General features: G+C 44.1%; 1 protein-coding gene across 1 annotated transcript in view; it reads left to right on the top strand.

Moving 5' to 3' along the window:
- Window positions 1-18451, top strand: part of LOC134354613 (latent-transforming growth factor beta-binding protein 4-like) — a 346432-nt gene that overhangs the window by 253250 nt on the left and 74731 nt on the right. Inside the window, exons 17-27 of the mRNA XM_063063620.1 lie at window positions 511-636; window positions 1521-1640; window positions 4222-4347; window positions 5218-5337; window positions 7278-7403; window positions 9270-9395; window positions 10273-10392; window positions 12267-12392; window positions 13252-13371; window positions 17217-17342; window positions 17694-17819. Of these exons, the coding sequence (XP_062919690.1) occupies window positions 511-636; window positions 1521-1640; window positions 4222-4347; window positions 5218-5337; window positions 7278-7403; window positions 9270-9395; window positions 10273-10392; window positions 12267-12392; window positions 13252-13371; window positions 17217-17342; window positions 17694-17819 (1362 nt within the window). The remainder of the gene's footprint in view (window positions 1-510; window positions 637-1520; window positions 1641-4221; window positions 4348-5217; window positions 5338-7277; window positions 7404-9269; window positions 9396-10272; window positions 10393-12266; window positions 12393-13251; window positions 13372-17216; window positions 17343-17693; window positions 17820-18451) is intronic.

Genomic DNA, 18451 nt, shown 5'->3' on the forward strand with positions numbered 1-18451 from the left:
TAATGGGAGGGCAGTCCCCAACTGTGCATGAACGCAATGCTACACCACTTCCAGTGTCTCCTGCCCTGGACTGCAGCAGCCCTAATCTCCTGACTTGTCCCTGTATCTCATCGTTCCCTGACTAATCAAGAATCTATCAACATCTGCCTTAAATATACCCAATGACTTGACCTCCACAGTCACCTGTGGAAACAAATTCTACAGATCTGTGGCCTAGTCCTCCCTACAACCAAGGCTACACAACTCCCCCGCTGTCTGTCATGCCACCAAACAAATTATATAACAGATTGCTGGGGGAGATGCTACTGAGTTGAGATGAAGGGAATTCATACCACCCACTAACTACTTTAGATTAACTGCAATATGTGTACCATCAGAGGAACCACAACGTCCAACTACCTAAAGAGAAGTTTAATGTGGGTTCATAACCAATGTCAGAGTGCAGTTGCAATCAGACTTGGGTCAGGTATCTAATGTTCCCAGGATTGGAGAGTTTTGTGTTTTCCACAGATATGGATGAATGTGGACAAAGGCCTCCACCCTGCCCCAATGGTCGATGCGAGAACGTAATTGGCAGTTACCGTTGTGTGTGCTCCAGAGGATTTGTGGCTAATTCTCAAGGCACAGATTGTATTGGTAATGTCAGCAGTTTCTTACGCCTCGGCCTCTCTCGATGGGATGGGTGGGGATGGATTGAGGGTGGGATGGAGGAATCCATTTGAATGTTGAAAGACCTCGACAGAGTGGATGTGGAGAGGATGTTCCTGTGAGGGTGGAATCTAAGACCAGAGAGCACAGCCTCAGAATAGAAGGACATCTATTTATAACAGAGATGTAGAGGAATTTCTTTAGCCAGAGAGAGGTAAATCTGTAGAATTAGTTGCCACAAGTGGCTGTGGAGGCCAAGTCATTGCATATATTTAAGGCAGACCTTGATAGAATCATGATTAGTCAGGGCATGAAGCGATACAGACAGAAGGCAGGAGATTGGGGCTGAGAAGGAAATATGGATCAGCCACAATAAAATGGCAGATCAGACTTGATGGGCTAAATGGCCTAATTCTGCTCCTATATCATATGGTCTTATGGTCTTAACTGAGTTTCCAGGCAATTGTCATTCTAGCCAGTACACCGCACTAGTATCTATTCAACATCTGACCCACAGGTTCATCACCCTGACCCTTTACAAATGAGTGAACAGCCATCTGCTCCCATGTTCCCAGCTCCTCCTCCATCCAAATTAATCACATGGAATGTGGGAGCAGACCCCATGGAGAAAGATTCATGGAGTCTGTAAGGTGACAGGACGGATAAAGAGGTTTAATTTTAAATTGAAAAATGGGTGTAATGACAGAATTAATTGGAATGTGCTGGGAGCTGGGACAGAATTGTTAGAGTTAAAGAGGGAGGAGATGGTCACCATGAAAATGAAGGTTAAAAGCAAGAGCAGGGGTGAGGGAATTATCAGCCATCCAGGGACAGTGATCGCCTAACTCTCCATGGATTCTGCTTTCTTTCAGATATTGATGAGTGCTTGAATGAGCTCACTTGTCCAAACTCTGAGTGTGTGAATTCCATTGGATCTTTCCATTGTCTCCCCTGCCGCACAGGATACCAGATCCGGGATCGAAAGTGTACAGGTAAAACAGTTAGCGTCTCTAACCAGTAGAACTTTGAGCCTTGTGCACGTGGGAGTCATCAAACCTACTCAGCAAATAGAGAGAGAAGCTTCCTCTAACTGTCAATGGTTCAATTTAATGTCAGACAATGCATACAATCTGAATCAGTACTCGTCACAGGCATCCACGAAACAGAAATAAACTCAAAGAATGAATGACAGAAAACATTAGAACTCCAAAGCCCCCTCTCCCCCTCCCCCACTTGCTCCAGCAAAAACATTGACCCTGCGCCCTGAACCACCCAATTCAAAGTCCCCCAAAGTGACTTTAAGGTAAAGTCCATCAAAAACGACAGTCCTTCCCATTCCTTCAGTATCTCAGATAGGCTCTCTCTCAAGCGGGGTTAAAGAGAAATCGCTCCTGAAACAAATGAGTGAGGGAGACCAGCAGCTCAGTTTTGATGTCTCATCAAAAACTTCCAAGACAGACAATGCAGATTAGATATGGAGTGAATCTCCTTCTACACTATCCCATTAGACATTCCCACAGCACGGTCAACACAGACTAGATCTAAAATGAACCTCCACTGCGCTGACCCATCAAACGTTCCCATGACAGGGATAGCACAGAGCAGACAGAGAGAAAAGCTCCCTCTGCACTCTCCCATCACAGGAGGGACAAAATGAGTTAGGGATTAAATATTTTCCTTCACTATCATTTCAAGTGGTCGAGAAGCCAGATTAATTAGGAATAAATCTCCCCTTGTCATATACTGTCACAGAGCGACAACGTGAGTTGGGTATAGAGTATGTCTTCATGTTCCATTTAATATCCCACAGCAGGAACAGTGTAGATTAGTTGTGGGGCAAATCTCCATCTAAACTGCTTTGTCACACCCTCTATGGTGGTGATAGTGTACAGTAGGTACAGAGTAAATCTTTCTCTATGCTGTTTCGAAGTTCAAAGTAAATTTTACTATCAAACCACAGACGTATATGCCACCATAGATAACCGTGAGAATGATTTTGTAGTTGGCATACTCAAGAAATCTATGGAATAATAACTACAAGGGACTCAGTGAAAAACCCCCCAACTAGGGTGTTCAACCAGTGTGCAGAAAACAACAAACTGTGCAAATACAAAAAGAAGAAACAATAATAGTAAATGAATAAGCACTAAATATCGAAAACATGAGATGAAGCATGTTCGAAAATGAGTCCATTGCCTTCGGGAACATTTCAATGACAGGGCTAGTGCAGCTGAGTGAAGTTATCACCTCTAGTTTAAGAGACTGATGGTTGAGGGGTAGTTTCTGTTCCCGAACCTGGTGGTGTAAGTCCTGAGGTTCCAGTAACTTCTTTCTGATGACAGCAGTAAGAAGAGAGCATGTACTGGGTGACACCAGTTTGATGTCATCTACAAACATACTAATCAGCTCACCTACAATCTCAACCAAATTGTTAATTTATATAATGAGCCACCATCAACCCAGCACCAATCCCTGTTGTACATTGTTGGTCACAGGTCTCCAATCTGTAAACCAGCTCTCACACTCGCCCTCACCCTCAATCTCTGCCTCCTACCACCAAACCCTATTTGGATCCAATTTTCTAACTCACCTTGTATTATAATCTTCTTCACCAGCCTATCATACAGGACCTTGTAAAAGGCCTTGCTGAACTCCATGTAGACAACATCCACCACGCTGCTCAAGTCAATCCTGTTGGTTACTTCCTCATGAAAAATCTATCAAACTTCTGAACCATGATCTCCCATGAACCATGCTGACTATCCCTAATCAGTCCTTGCATTTACAAATGCAACTAGCTCCTAGTCCTCAAAATCCATTCCAGTAACTTGCCCTCCAGTGAGTTCAGTGTTCACTGGGCTGTGCTTCCTTGACTAGTTCATGTAGACCTTCTTAAATACGGTCACAACATCAGCAATCTTCCAGTACCTCACCTGTGGCTAAAGAAGATACAGAAATCACTACTGCGATCCCAGTAGTTTTCATTCTTTCCTACCAAAATGACCTAGAATACACCTGGTCATGCCCTAGGGATTTATCCACTATTATCTGCTTCAAAACCACCAATGGGAGGACAGCCCCCAACCGTGCATGGACGCAACGCTACACCACCTCCAGTGTCTCCTTCCCTGGACTGCAGCAGCCCTAATCTCCTGACTTCTCCCTGTATCTCATCATCCCCTGACTAATCAAGAATCTATCAACATCTGCCTTAAATATACCCAATGACTTGGCCTCCACTGTCACCTGTGGAAACAAATTCTACAGATCTGTGGCCTAGTCCTCACTACAGCCAAGGCTACACAACTCCCCCGCCATCTGTCGTGCCACCAAACAAATGATATAACAGATTGCTCGGGGAGATGTTACTGAGTTGAGATGAAAGGAATTCATGCCATCCACTACCTACTGTAGATTAACTGCAATATGTGTACCATCAGGTGAGCCACAATGTCCAACTGCCTAAAGAGTAGATTAGTGTGGATTCATAACCAATGTCAGAGTGCAGTTGTAATCAGACTTGGGTCAGGTATCTAATGTTCCCAGGATTGGAGAGTTTTGTGTTTTCCACAGATATGGATGAATGTGGACAAAGACCTTCACCCTGCCCCAATGGTCGATGCGAGAACGTGGTTGGCAGTTACCGTTGTGTGTGCTCCAGAGGATTTGTGGCTAATTCTGAAGGCACAGATTGTATTGGTAATGTCAGTGGTTTCTTACACCTCGGCATCTCTCGATGGGATGGGTGGGGATGGACTGAGGGTGGGATGGAGGAATCCATTTGAATGTTGAAAGGCCTCGACAGAGTGGATGTGGAGAGGATGTTTCCTGTGATGGTGGAATCTAAAACCAGAGAGCACAGCCTCAGAATAGAGGGACATCCATTTATAACAGAGATGAAGAAGAATTACTTTAGCCAGAGAGAGGTAAATCTGTAGAATTAGTTGCCACAGGTGGCTATGGAGGCCAAATCATTGGATATATTTAAGGCAGACATAGATAGAATTGTGATTAGTTAAGCATGAAGAGATATGGACAGAAGGCAGGAGATTGGGACTGAGAAGAAAAAATGGATCAGCTGTAATAAAATGGCGGAGCAGACTGGATGGGCTAAATGGCCTAATTCTGCTCCTATATCTTATGGTCTTAACTGAGTCTCCCAATTGCAGTCACTCCAGCCAGTACACCACCCCAGTATCTATACAGCATCTGACCCACAGGTTCATCACCCTGACCCTTTACAAATGGGTAAACTGCCACCTTCCCCCATGTTCCCAGCTCCTCCTCCATACAAAGAATGAGAGGGATTGTGGGAGCAGGCCCCATGGAGAAAGATTCATGGAGTCTGCAAGGTGACAGGGCAGATAAAGAGGTTTAACTTTAAATTGAAAACAGGCTGTAATGGCAGAATTAAATAGAATGTGCTGGGAGCTGGGACAGAATTGTTGGAGTTGAAAATGGAGGAGATGGTCACCATGAAAGTAAAGGACCAAGAGCAGAGGTGAGGGAATTATCAGCCATCCAGGGACAGTGATCGCCTAACACTCCATGGATTCTGCTTTCTTTCAGATATTGATGAGTGCTTGAATGAGCTCACTTGTCCAAACTCTGAGTGTGTGAATTCCATTGGATCTTTCCACTGCCTCCCCTGCTCCACAGGATACCAGATCCGGGATGGAAAGTGTACAGGTAAAACTGTTAGCGTCTCTAACCTGTAGCATTTAGAGTCTTGTGCACATGGGAATCATCAAACCTACTCAGCAAATACAGAGAAAAGCTTCCTCTAACTGTCAATGGTTCAATTTAATGTCGGACAATGCATACAATCTGAATCAGTACTCGTCACAGGCATCCACGAAACAGAAATAAACCCAAAGAATGAATGACAGAAAACATTGGAACTCCAAAGCCCCCTCTCCCCTCCCCCACTTGTTCCAACAACAACATTGATCCTCCTCTCTGAACCCCCAATTCAGAGTCCCCCAAGGTGACCTCAAACTTTGTGACCTAGCACAGAATAGACAGAGAGGAAAGCTCTCTCTTCACTCTCCCATCACTGTAGGGACAACATGAGTTAGGGATTAAATCTTTCTCTTCACTATCGTTTCAAGTGGTCCAGAAGCCAGATGAATTATGGAATAAATCTCCCTTTGTCATCAACTATCACAGGGACAATGTGAGTTGGATATAGAGTATGTCTTCATGTTCCATTGAACATCCCACAGCAGGAATAAATAAACACATAATATCAAGAACATGAGATGAAGCATATTCGAAAGTGAGTTCATTGCCTGCGGGAACATTTCAATGATAGGGCAAGTGAAGATGAGTGAAGGTATCACCTCTGGTTTAAGAGCCTGATGGTTGAGGAGTAGTAACTGTTCCTAAACCTGGTTGTGTAAGTCCTGAGGCATCTGTAACATCTTCCTGATGATAGCAGTAAGAAGAGAGCATGTACTTGGTGACATCAGTTTGGTGTCATCTACAAGCATACTAATCAGGTCACGTACAATCGCAACCAAATTATTAATTTATATAATGAGCCACCATGAACCAAGAACCAGTCCCTGCTGTACATTGTTGGTCACAGGTCTCCAGTCTGTAAAGCAACTCTCACAGTCACCCCTCTGCCTCGTACCACCAGATCCCTTTTGTATCCAATTTTCTAACTCACCTTGTATTCTAAACTTCCTCCGCAGCCTTATAAAAGGCTTTGCTATCATATAGGGCCTTATAAAAGGCCTTGCTAAAGTCTATGTAGACAACATCCAACACACTGCTCAAGTCAATCCTGTTGGTCACTTCCTCATGAAAAACCTATCAAACTTCTAAAGCGTGATCTCCCATGAACCCTGCTGACTATCCCTAATTGGTCCTTGCCTTTCCAAATGCAGCTAGCTCTTAGCCCTCAGAATCCCTTACAGTAACTTTCCCTCCAGTGAAGTTTCTGTTCACTGGCATGTGCTTCCTTGGCTGGTCCATGTAGACTTTCTTAAATAAAGTCACAACATCAGCAATCTTCCAGGACCTCACCCGTGGCTAATGAAGGTACAGAAATCACTACCATAATCCCAATAGTTTTCTTCCTTCCCTACCAAAATAACCTAGAATGCAACTATTATCTGCTTCAAAACCCCCAACCGAGCATGGCTGCAATGCTACACCACCTCCAGTGTCTCCTCTCCTGGACTGCAGCAGCCCCAATCTCCTGACTTCTCCCTGTATCTCATCATTCCCTGACTAATCAAGAATCTATCAACATCTGCCTTAAATATACCCAATGACTTGACCTCCACAGTCACCTGTGGAAACAAATTCTACAGATCTGTGGCCTAGTCCTCACTACAGCCAAGGCTACACAACTCCCCCGCTGTCTGTCATGCCACCAAACAAGTGATATAATATATTTCTGGGGGAGATGTTACTGAGTTGAGATGAAGGGAGTTCATGCCACCCACTAACTAATTTGAACTAACTACAATGTGCATACCATCAGATGAGCCACAATGACCAACTGCCTAAAGAGCAGTTTAATATGGGTTCATAACCAATGTCAGAGTGCAGTTGCAATCAGACTTGGGTCAGGTATCTAATGTTCCCAGGATTGGAGAGTTTTGTGTTTTCCACAGATATGGATGAATGTGGACAAAGACCTTCACCCTGTCCCAATGGTCGATGCGAGAACGTGGTTGGCAGTTACCGTTGTGTGTGCTCCAGAGGATTTGTGGCCAATTCTCAAGACACAGATTGTATTGGTAATGCTGACTGCATCTTATGCCTCGGCCTCTCTTGATGGGATGGGTGGGGATGGATTGAGGGTGGGATGGAGGAATCTATTTGAATGTTGAAGGCTTCTGTAAAATGCATGTGGAGAGGATATTTCCTATGGTAGTGGATTCTAAAGTCAGAGGGCACAGCCTCAGAATAGAGGGACATCCACTTAGAATGGAGATGAAGAGGAATTCTGTAAGCTAGAGAATGGTAAATCTGTGGAATACGTTGTCACAAGCAGCTGAGGAGGCCAAATCGTTGGATATACTTAAGGCAGATCTTTAGCTTTGTAATCAGTCAGGGCATGAAGGGATACGGACAGAAGGTAGAAGACTGGGGCTGAGAGGAAAAAATGGATCAGCCATAATAAAACTACAAGGGAATCAATGAAAACCACCCAACTAGGGTGTTCAACCAGTGTGCAAAAGACAACAAACTGTGCAATTACAGAAAGAAAAAAACAATAATAATAAATAAATAAGCACTAAATATCGAAAACATGAGATGAAGCGTGCTAGAAAGTGAGTACATTGCCTGCAGGAACATTTCAATGACAGGGCTAGTGAAGTTCAGTGAAGTTATCACTTCTGGTTTAAGAGCCTGATGGTAACTGTTCCTGAACCTGGTGGTGTAAGTCCTGAGGTTCCAGTAACTTCATGTACTGGATGACACCAGTTTGGTGTTATCTACAAACATAGTAATCAGCTCACCTACAATCTCAACCAAATTGTTAATTTATATAATGAGCCAGCATCAACCCAGCACCAGTCCCTGCTGTACATTGTTGGTCACAGGTCTCCAATCTGTAAACCAATTCTCATGCTCACCCTCTGCCTCCTAACACTAAACCCATTTTGTACCCAATTTTCTAACTCACCTTGTATTCTAACCTTCTTCACCAGCCTACAGACAGGACCTTGTAAAAGGCCTTGCTAAAGTCTATGTAGACAACATCCACCACACTGCTCAAGTACAACATGTTGGTCACTTCCTCATGAAAATCTATCAGACTTCTGAAGCATGATCTCCCATTAACCATGCTGACTATCCATGATCGGTCCTTGCCTTTCCAAATGCAACTAGCCCTCAGAATTCCTTACAGAAACTTATCCTCCAGTGGGTTCAGTGTTCACTGGCCTGTGCTTCCTTGACTGGTCCATGTAGCCCTTCTTAAATACAGTCCCGACATCAGCAATCTTCCAGTAACTCACCTGTGGCAAATGAAGATACAGAATTCACTACCATGACCCCAGCAGTTTTCTTCCTTCCCTACGAAAATGACCTAGAATACACCTGGTCATGCCCTAGGGATTAATCCACTATTATCTGCTTCAAAACCACTAATGGGAGGGCAGTCCCCAACTGTGCATGAACGCAATGCTACACCACTTCCAGTGTCTCCTCCCCTGGACTGCAGCAGCCCTAATCTCCTGACTTGTCCCTGTATCTCATCGTTCCCTGACTAATCAAGAATCTATCAACATCTGCCTTAATTTACCCAATTACTTGGCCGCTACAGTCACCTGTGGCAACTAATTCTACAGATCTGTGGCCTAGTCCTCACTACAATCAAGGCCACACAACTCCCACGCCGTCTGTCGTGCCACCAAACAAATGATATAACAGATTGCTGGGGGAGATGTTACTGAGTTGAGATGAAGGGAATTCTTGCCACTCACTAACTACTCTGGATTAACTGCAATATGTGTACCATCAGATGAGCCACAATGTCCATCTGCCTAAAGAGAAGTTTAATGTGGGTTCATAACCAATGTCAGAGTGCAGTTGCAATCAGACTTGGGTCGGGTATCTAATGTTCCCAGGATTGGAGAGTTTTGTGTTTTCCACAGATATGGATGAATGTGAACAAAGGCCTTCACCCTGCCCCAATGGTCGATGCGAGAACGTGGTTGGCAGTTACCGTTGTGTGTGCTCCAGAGGATTTGTGGCTAATTCTCAAGGCACAGATTGCATTGGTAATGTCAGCAGTTTCTTACACCTCGGTCTCTCTCGATGGGATGGGTGGGGATGGATTGAGGGTGGGATGGGGGAATCCATTTGAATGTTGAAAGGCCTCGACAGGGTGGATGTGGAGAGGATGTTTCCTATGATGGTGGAATCTAAGCCTCAGAATAGAGGGACATCTATTTATAACAGAGATGAAGAGGAATTTCTTTAGCCAGAGAGAGTTAAGTCTGTAGAATTAGTTGCCACAAGTGGCTGTGGAGGCCAAGTCATTCGATATATTCAAGGCAGAAGTTGATAGAATTGTGATTAGTCAGGGCATGAAGAGATACTGATAGAAAGCAGGAGACTGGGGCTGAGAAGAAAAAATGGATCAGCCACAAGAAAATGGCAGATCGGACTCGATGGGCTAAATGGCCTAATTCTGCTCCTATATCATATGGTCTTATGGTCTTAGCTGAGTCTCCAGGCAATTGTAGTCATTCTAGCCAGTACACCGCCCCAGTATCTATCCAACATCTGACCCACAGGTTCATCACCCTGACCCTCTACAAATGAGTGAACAGCCATCTGCTCCCATGTTCCCAGCTGCTCCTCCTCCATCCAAATTAATCACACGGAATGTGGGAGCAGACCCCATGGAGAAAGATTCATGGAGTCTGTAAGGTGACAGGACAGATAAAGAGGTTTAGTTTTAAATTGAAGACAGGCTGTAATGGCAGAATTAATTAGAATGTGCATGGAGCTGGGACAGAATTGTTGGAGTTAAAGAGGGAGAAGATGGTCACCATGAAATTAAAGTTTAAAACCAAGAGCAGAGGTGAGGGAATTATCAGCCATCCAGGGACAGTGATCTCCTAACACTCCATGGATTCTGCTTTCTTTCAGATATTGATGAGTGCTTGAATGAGCTCACTTGTCCAAACTCTGAGTGTGTGAATTCCATTGGATCTTATCACTGCCTCCCCTGCTCCACAGGATACCAGATCCGGGATGGAAAGTGTACAGGTAAAACAGTTAGTGCCTCTAACCTGTAGCATTTAGAGTCTTGTGCACATGGGAATCATCAAACCTACTCAGCAAATACAGAGAAAAGCTTTCTCTAACTGTCAATGGTTCAATTTAATGGCGGACAATGCATACAATCTGAATCAGAACTCTTCACAGACATCCCCAAAACAGAAAGAAAACCCAAAGAATGAATGACAGAAAACTTTAGAACTCCAAAGCCCCCTCTCCCCTCCCCCACTTGCTCCAAGATCCTCCTCTCTGAACCCCCAATTCAGAGTCCCCCAAAGTGACCTCGAACTTTCTGACCTAGCACAGAGTAGACAGAGAGGAAAGCTCTCTCTGCAATCTCCCATCACTGTAGGGACAACATGAGTTAGGGATTAAATATTTTTCTTCACTATCATTTCAAGTGGTCCAGAAGCCAGATGAATTATGGAATAAATCTCCCTTTGTCATCTACTATCACAGGGACAACGTGAGTTGGGTATAGAGTATGTCTTCATGTTCCATTGAACATCCCACAGCAGGAACAGTGTAGATTAGTTGTGGTGCAAATCTCCATCTAAACTGTTTTGTTACACCCACTTTGGTAGTGATATTGTCGAGTAGGTACAGAGAAAATCTTGCTCCATACTCTTTGGAAGTTCAAAGTAAATTTTATTATCAAACCTCATATATGTCACCCTGAGAATCATTTTGTAGTGGGCATACTCAAGAAATCTATGGAATAATAACTACAAGGGACTCAGTGAAAAACCCCCCAACTAGGGTGTTCAACCAGTGTGCAGAAAACAACAAACTGTGCAAATACAAAAAGAAGAAACAATAATAATAAATAAATAAGCAATAAATATCGGCAACATGAGATGAAGCGTGTTCAAAAGTGAGTCCATTGCCTGCGGGAACATTTCAATGACAGGGCTAGTGAAGTTATCACCTCTGGTTTAAGAGCCTGATGGTTGAGGGGTAGTTTCTGTTCCTGAACCTGGTGGTGTAAGTCCTGAGGCTCCTGTACTTTCTTCCTGATGACAGCAGTAAGAAGAGAGCATGCGCTGGGTGACACCAGTTTGGTGTCATCTACAAACATACTAATCAGGTTATCTGCAATCTCAACCAAATTGTTAATTTATACAATGAGACACCATGAACCCAGCACCAAATCCTGCTGTACTTTGTTGGTCACAGGTCTCCAATCTGTAAACCAACCGTCACCCTCACCCTCTGCCTCTTACCACCAACCCATCATACTGGTCATGCCCAGGGATTTATGCACTATTATGTGCTTCAAGACCACCAACTGGAGGGCAGCCCCCAACCAAGCAAGGACTCACTACACCACCTCCAGTGTCTCCTCTCCTGGACTGCAGCAGCAGGGAACCCCACAGTTGTCTTGTCTTGTCCATACTGCACCAACCGCAGCCGCTGGGCTATAAACGTGCAGGAGCAATGTGTGGTTAAGTACCTTGCTCAAGGACACAACACGCTGTCTCCAAATGCAATTCTCTCCTCAGCTGCAGCTTGAACTCACGACCTTCAGATCACTAGTCCAACGCCTCAACCACTTCGCCATGAGGCTTAGTCGTCGCTAAAACCGAGATTGCGCTGCTCCCCTGTCGTCTGTCATGCCACCAAACAAAGGATACAACAAATTGCTGGGGGAATGTTACTGAGTTAAGATGAAGAGGATTATTGCCATCTAGTAGCTTCTTTGGAGTAACTACAATGTGCATACCATCAGATGAGCCACAATGACCAACTGCCTAAAGAGCAGTTTAATATGGGTTCATAACCAATGTCAGAGTGCAGTTGCAATCAGACTTGGGTCAGGTATCTAATGTTCCCAAGATTGGAGAGTTTTGTGTTTTCCACAGATATGGATGAATGTGGACAAAGGCCTTCACCCTGCCCCAATGGTCGATGCGAGAACGTGGTTGGCAGTTACCGTTGTGTGTGCTCCAGAGGATTTGTGGCCAATTCTCAAGGCACAGATTGTACTGGTAATGTCAGCAGTTTCTTACACCTCGGCCTCTCTCGATGGGATGGGTGGGGATGGACTGAGGGTGGGATGGGAGAATCTATTTGAATGTTGAAATGTCTCCACAGAGTGGATGTGGAGAGGCTGTTTCCTGTGATGGTGGAATCTAAAGTCAGAAAGCTCAGCCTCAGAAGAGAGGGACATCTACTTAGAATGGAGATCAGGAGGAATTTTTTAAACCAGAGAATGGTAAATCTGTGTAATACATTGTCACAAGCAGTTGAGGAGGCCAAATCATTGGGTATATTTAAGGCCAATGTTTAGATTTGTAATTAGTCAGGGCATGAAGGGATATGGAAAGAAGGCAGAATATTGCAGCTGAGAGGGAAAATGAATCAGCCATGATGAAATAGCTTAAATCTGTTCCTGTACCTTATCGTCTTTTGGTCTTAACCGAGTCTCCAGGCAATTGTTGTCACTCTAGCCAGAACAGTGGGGCCCAGTATCTATCTAACATCTGACCCACATGTACACCACTCTGACCCCTTACAAATGAGGAAACAGGCATCTGCCCCCATATTCCCAGCTCTTCTCACATCCAGAGGAACACAGGGAACGTGGGAGCAAACCTGTGGAGGAAGTTTCATAGAGTCTGTAAGGTGACAGGACAGATAAAGAGTATTAATTTTAAGTTGAAGACAGGGTGTAATGACAGAATTAATTGGAATGTGCTGGGAGCTGCGGCAGAATTGTTGGAGTTAAAGAGGGAGAAGATGGTCACCATGAAATTAAAGGTTAAAACCAAGAGCAGAGGTGAGGGAATTATCAGTCATCCAAGGACAGTGATCGCCTAACACTCCATGGATTCTGCTTTCTTTCAGATATTGATGAGTGCTTGGACGAGCTCACTTGTCCAAACTCTGAGTGTGTGAATTCCATTGGATCTTTCCACTGCCTCCCCTGCCCCACAGGATACCAGATCCGGGATCGAAAGTGTACAGGTAAAACAGTTAGCGCCTCTAACCTGTAGAACTTTGAGCCTTGTGCACGTGGGAGTCATCAAATAGAACGAAAAGCTTCCTCTAACTGTCAATATTTGAATTTAATATCATAGAATGTATACGACCTGAAATTCTTACTCTTTGCAGACATCCACAAAAGAGAAAACTCCCCAAAGAATGAATGACAGAGAACATCAGAACCCCAAACCACCCCCCATTCCTCCTCACACACAGAAGTAGCAGTAGTGGCGTCAACTCTTCCCCTCCCCTGCTTGCTCCAGCAAAAGCATCGACCCACCCTCCCTGCACCATGCAAGGAATAGCAATGTCCCTAAAGGGATCTTGGTCAAGAGTCCATCTAAAACTTCGGTCTGTCCCAACGCTTCAGTATCTCAGACAGACCAGACAGACTCCCTCTCTCTTTCTAGCAAGTGGGAGAGAAATCACTTAAAAACATTACTAATTCGATTAAACCATTACTGCTAACACTTCTTTGAAATAAATTCTGGTAAAATATCACTGCAAGCAGTGAAGAAGCAATTAAAGGTGGTGGATTCGAGAAATGGGCCTTGCTGGTATGCTGCAAAATCGATGCAGCGGAGCTGGAGCCATGCCGGTTGGAGTGAACAATTCGGAGAGGAGAAGTCGAGGTTGTGGAGTTCCGATGCCCTTCCAACTAACTTGGGTGCAAGGGTGGCTTGCTGTAGACACCAAGCTGATTTGGAGAGGTTGAGAATGGATTTTTCGGCAGTGTCATCTGGGCACAAAGCAAATTGCTGGGCGGCATGTGCTAGGCCTGGAGCAATTTGCGCAGCGAAGCCTGGGTCCTAATACAATCTGCCTTTGGATGATTTAAATGCCTGCCACATAGACTGGAAAGGCAGATAGTCAAGAGGTGGGTGAGGATGGATCACTTTAAGTGCCGAGCAGAGTTGGAGAGGTTAAGAACAGCTTCTTTAGCAGTGAAATCTTGGCCTGAAGTGAATGAGCTGGGTGGTATTTTCTAGGCCCGAAGTGATTTGTCACAGTAGAACCCAAGTGCTAATGTGAGGTGCGATCCACTGTGGAAAGACTGGGTGCCGAGTGTCTGGAAAGGTTGGATTGCTCTGGGCATTGAGCTGATTTGGGGAGGTCAAGAACGGCTTCTTCAGCAGTGAGTTCCAGGCCTGGAGCAGTTCGATGCAGCAGAGCCTGGGTCCTAATGTGAGGTGCGATCCGCTCTTTAGACAATGTAAACACCAGCCTGGATAGACTGGGCATCCCTTTCTTCATGACACTAAGACTCTGAGACTGGCCCCAACTGCTGTGCTTTGTGCCTGCAAACTTTCCCGCTAATATGATGAACTGAATAACTGAATACCAAGGCTTTGGACCTACTCTAGGCTGTTCCGGGGATTTGGATCATTTTGGTTCAGAATGCTCTTGTTGGTGCTCCCTTCTATCATTTACATGATTTTTTTCTCTCTCTTTCTCTGAGGGGGTTGGTCTTTTTTTAATAGCCTTCTTTCAGGTTCCTTGCTTTGCGACTGCCTGTAAGCAAACAAATCCCAAGGTTGTATCATTTATACATTCTTTGATAATAAATGTACTTTGAATCTTTGAATCTTCTGCATCAAATGAGAATGGGTGACCAGCAGCTCACTGCTTTGATGTCTCATCAAAAACTTCCAACACAGACAATGCAGATTCGATATAGAGTGAATCTCCTTCTACACTATCCCATTAGACATTTGCTTGGCAGGGACAACACAGACTTGCTCTAAAATAAACCTCCTCTGTGCTGACCCATCAAACACTCCCATGACAGGGATAGCACAGAGCAGACAGAGAGGAAATCTCCCTCTACACTCTCCCATCACGAGGAACAAAATGAGTCAGGGATTAAATATTTTTCTTCACAATCCCTTCAAGTGGTTCAGAAGCTGGATTAATGATGGAGTAAATCTCCCTTTGTCACATACTGTCACAAGAGGGACAACATGAGTTAGATATACAGCATATACTAATATCTCATTGAACTTCACATAGCAGGAACAGTATAAATTAACTGCAGGGTAAATCTCCATCTAACCATGTTGCCACACCCTTTATGGTAGTGATAGTGTAGAGTAGATAAGAGTAAATCTATACCAGGGGCTCCCAACCTTTTTTATGCCATGGACCAAAGTATTCATGGACGCCAGTTGGGAACCTCTGCTCTGAACTCTTTCATTGTAGAATTCCATTGCAAGTAAGTCCAAGAACAATCCACATTGAGAGAAAAAATGGATTTTATTTGCTTTCCGTACATAAAGGAAGTATATAAATTCTGTGCTAATATAGGTATGGTTAATTTGGAATCCGCTAACTATCCATTCGTCTGCGCCAGTGGTGTTGTGGTATCTGCCCCCGGACTTCTGACAAGAGGTCCCGGGTTCAAATGTGGCTGGCTCCAACACATTTTTCATCCGTGCTGGGTTGAGCACCGAGCTTGCAACTTGGCCTCGTTAAAACAAACAAACGCTAAAGAAACAGCAAGGTTGCCGCCCGACACGCCAAACAAGGCGTGTGGAGGAAATCTTTTTTTAACTATCCATCGCATGGTAAGCAATGTCAATAAGTTCAAAATAAGAATCTCATTAAAGAGATCATCTACGGGAGAAATACTGGCGTCTTCCCCCTTCCTTCCTAGTTCTCATGAAGGGTCTCCTCCCAAAACATCGACTAATTATTCTTTTCCATAGATGCTGCCTGACCTGCTGGGTTCCTCCAGCGTTTTGAGTGTGTTACTCTGTGCTGTTCATTTATTACTTCAGCAATACTTGAGTAATCTTGTGTGTGTGTGTGTGTGTGTGTGTGTGTGTGTGTGTGTGTGTGTGTATATGTGTGGCCTAAAGTAGAAGGAGATGATATATACAGCTCTCTTTACATGCACATGCAGTTCAACTCTTTGAGTGATTATGCAGAAAGTTTTGAAGTTAATAACTCATCAGTTAATAACGCATCAGGGGTGATTGATAAGTTTGTGGCCTAAGATAGAAGAGTCCATTTTAGAAAACCTAGCACATTTATTTTTAAACATTGTCCCCTCCTACATGTACACACTTAGTCCAGCAGTCGTGGAGCATACGGATCCCTTCTTTGTAGAAGTCGGCGTCTTGGACCTCCAGAAAATGGTCCACAGCAGGGGTGATTGATAAGTTCGTGGCCTAAGGTAGAAGAAGATGAGTTATACAGCTCTCGTTACATGCACGTGCAGTTCAACTCTTTGAGTGATTATGCAGAAATTTTAAAGTTAATAACTCATCTCCTTCTACCCTAGCTACAAACATATCAATCAGCCCTCGTATATATATTTTGATTAAGCATTCTTGTTTGTTTTAATAATTCATTGCGGGTTACATGTAAAAATGTGTGAATCATCATCATGTCACCACATGATACATGTGCGCCTCACTAAAAGTAAAACTCAAAGTTAGATCCGCATTTTGGATTCCCGTGTCACCCTTTGAATTAGTTCAATGTTTTGAAGTTACAAAACTTAATGGTCTGGATTTCCAGCATCTGCAGAATCTCCTAAGTTTATAATCTGTTTAAAGACACATTTTTAATGTGGTAGCTGAAGAATGTTCAGAGGATTTAGATGAGAAGAAATCTCTCACTCAGTAGGTGGTGAATCTTTGGAATTCTCTACCCAAGAGGTTCAATGTATATTCAATAAAGAGGTAGATAATTTTTTGAATATTAAGAGAGTGGATAGATAGTGCAGATATCAAGCTGAGTTGCGGGATTTGGAGCACTGGATAATGGGCTATGTTGTAGTGGTTTTGCTGTACTGGGTGACATATTTCCCCTTGTTTTTCCAGACATTGATGAGTGTGCAAGAGGTGCAGCCTGTGGAGAGGCTGGAATGTGCATCAACACTGAAGGCTCCTATCGGTGCAGATGTAACCCTGGATACCGGCTCCGTGCTGATGGCAACCAGTGTGCAGGTCTGACCATCGGCTCTACCCACAGTGCAACAGGCTCACCCACTGGTTCTCATAGTTCACTTGTATACAAATCAGTCTTTTCCAGAGTGCTGAAAAGTTTGGCCTTTCCTGGCTGGAACACACAACTCTGGGAATGTTGTCCTGTGTTTGTGCCATGCATTTGTATCCAGTTATTATGTCCAGCGCTAGTGTCCTGCATTTGTGCCCCAGTGCTCGACCCAGAACTATCAGTCTGGACCATTTCCTGTTTCTGCAGCAATGTCTTCCTTTTTGGCTAAACTTGGAAATTGGCCTTGGGCATGGGGAGAAGATTTTCAAATGCTCATGTGACATTTATTCTTGTCTTTTCAGATATCAATGAATGTTTTGAAGGAGATTATTGCGCCCCATATGGAGAGTGTCTGAACAGTGCAGGATCCTACACCTGTCTCTGTGCTGAGGGATTCACCACCTCTCCTGACCTCTCCACTTGCTTAGGTGAGGTTTCCTCGATTACACATCAGTGATACGTCAATGTGATTTGAATTTCCCTCTTCCTTTCTCACTTCCAGTTCTCTCTTCCTTCTGAAAACTCCACCATATCCCTTCCCATCTCTCCTTCCTCCCTGTGCCTCTCTCCAAGCAAAGTTTAAGGTAAATGTTATTATCAAAGTGCATATATGTCTCCATATACAACCCTGAGATTCATTTTCTTGTGGGCATACTCAGCAAATCTATCGAATAGTAACCATAACAGGATCAATGAAAGATCAACCAGAGTGCAGAAGACAGCAAACTGTGCAAATGCAAATATAAATAAATAGTAATAAATAATGAGAACATGAGATAATGAGATAAAGAGTCCTTAAAGTGAGATCATTGGTTGTGGGAATATCTCAGTGGGTGAGCAAGTGAGTGTAGTTATCCCCCTCTATTCAAGAGCCTGATGGCTGAGGCGTAGTAAATGTACCTGAGCCTGGTCGTGTGAGTCCTGAGGTTGTTGAACCTTCTATCTGATGACAGCAGTGAGAAAAGAGCACGTCCTGGGTGGTGGGGATCTTTGACAATGGATGTTGCTTTCCTACAACAGTGTTTCATGTAGACGTGCTCGATGGTTGAGAGGGCTTTAC

This window comes from Mobula hypostoma, chromosome 12, assembly GCF_963921235.1.
Source record: "Mobula hypostoma chromosome 12, sMobHyp1.1, whole genome shotgun sequence".
Taxonomy (NCBI): Eukaryota; Metazoa; Chordata; class Chondrichthyes; order Myliobatiformes; family Myliobatidae; genus Mobula; species Mobula hypostoma.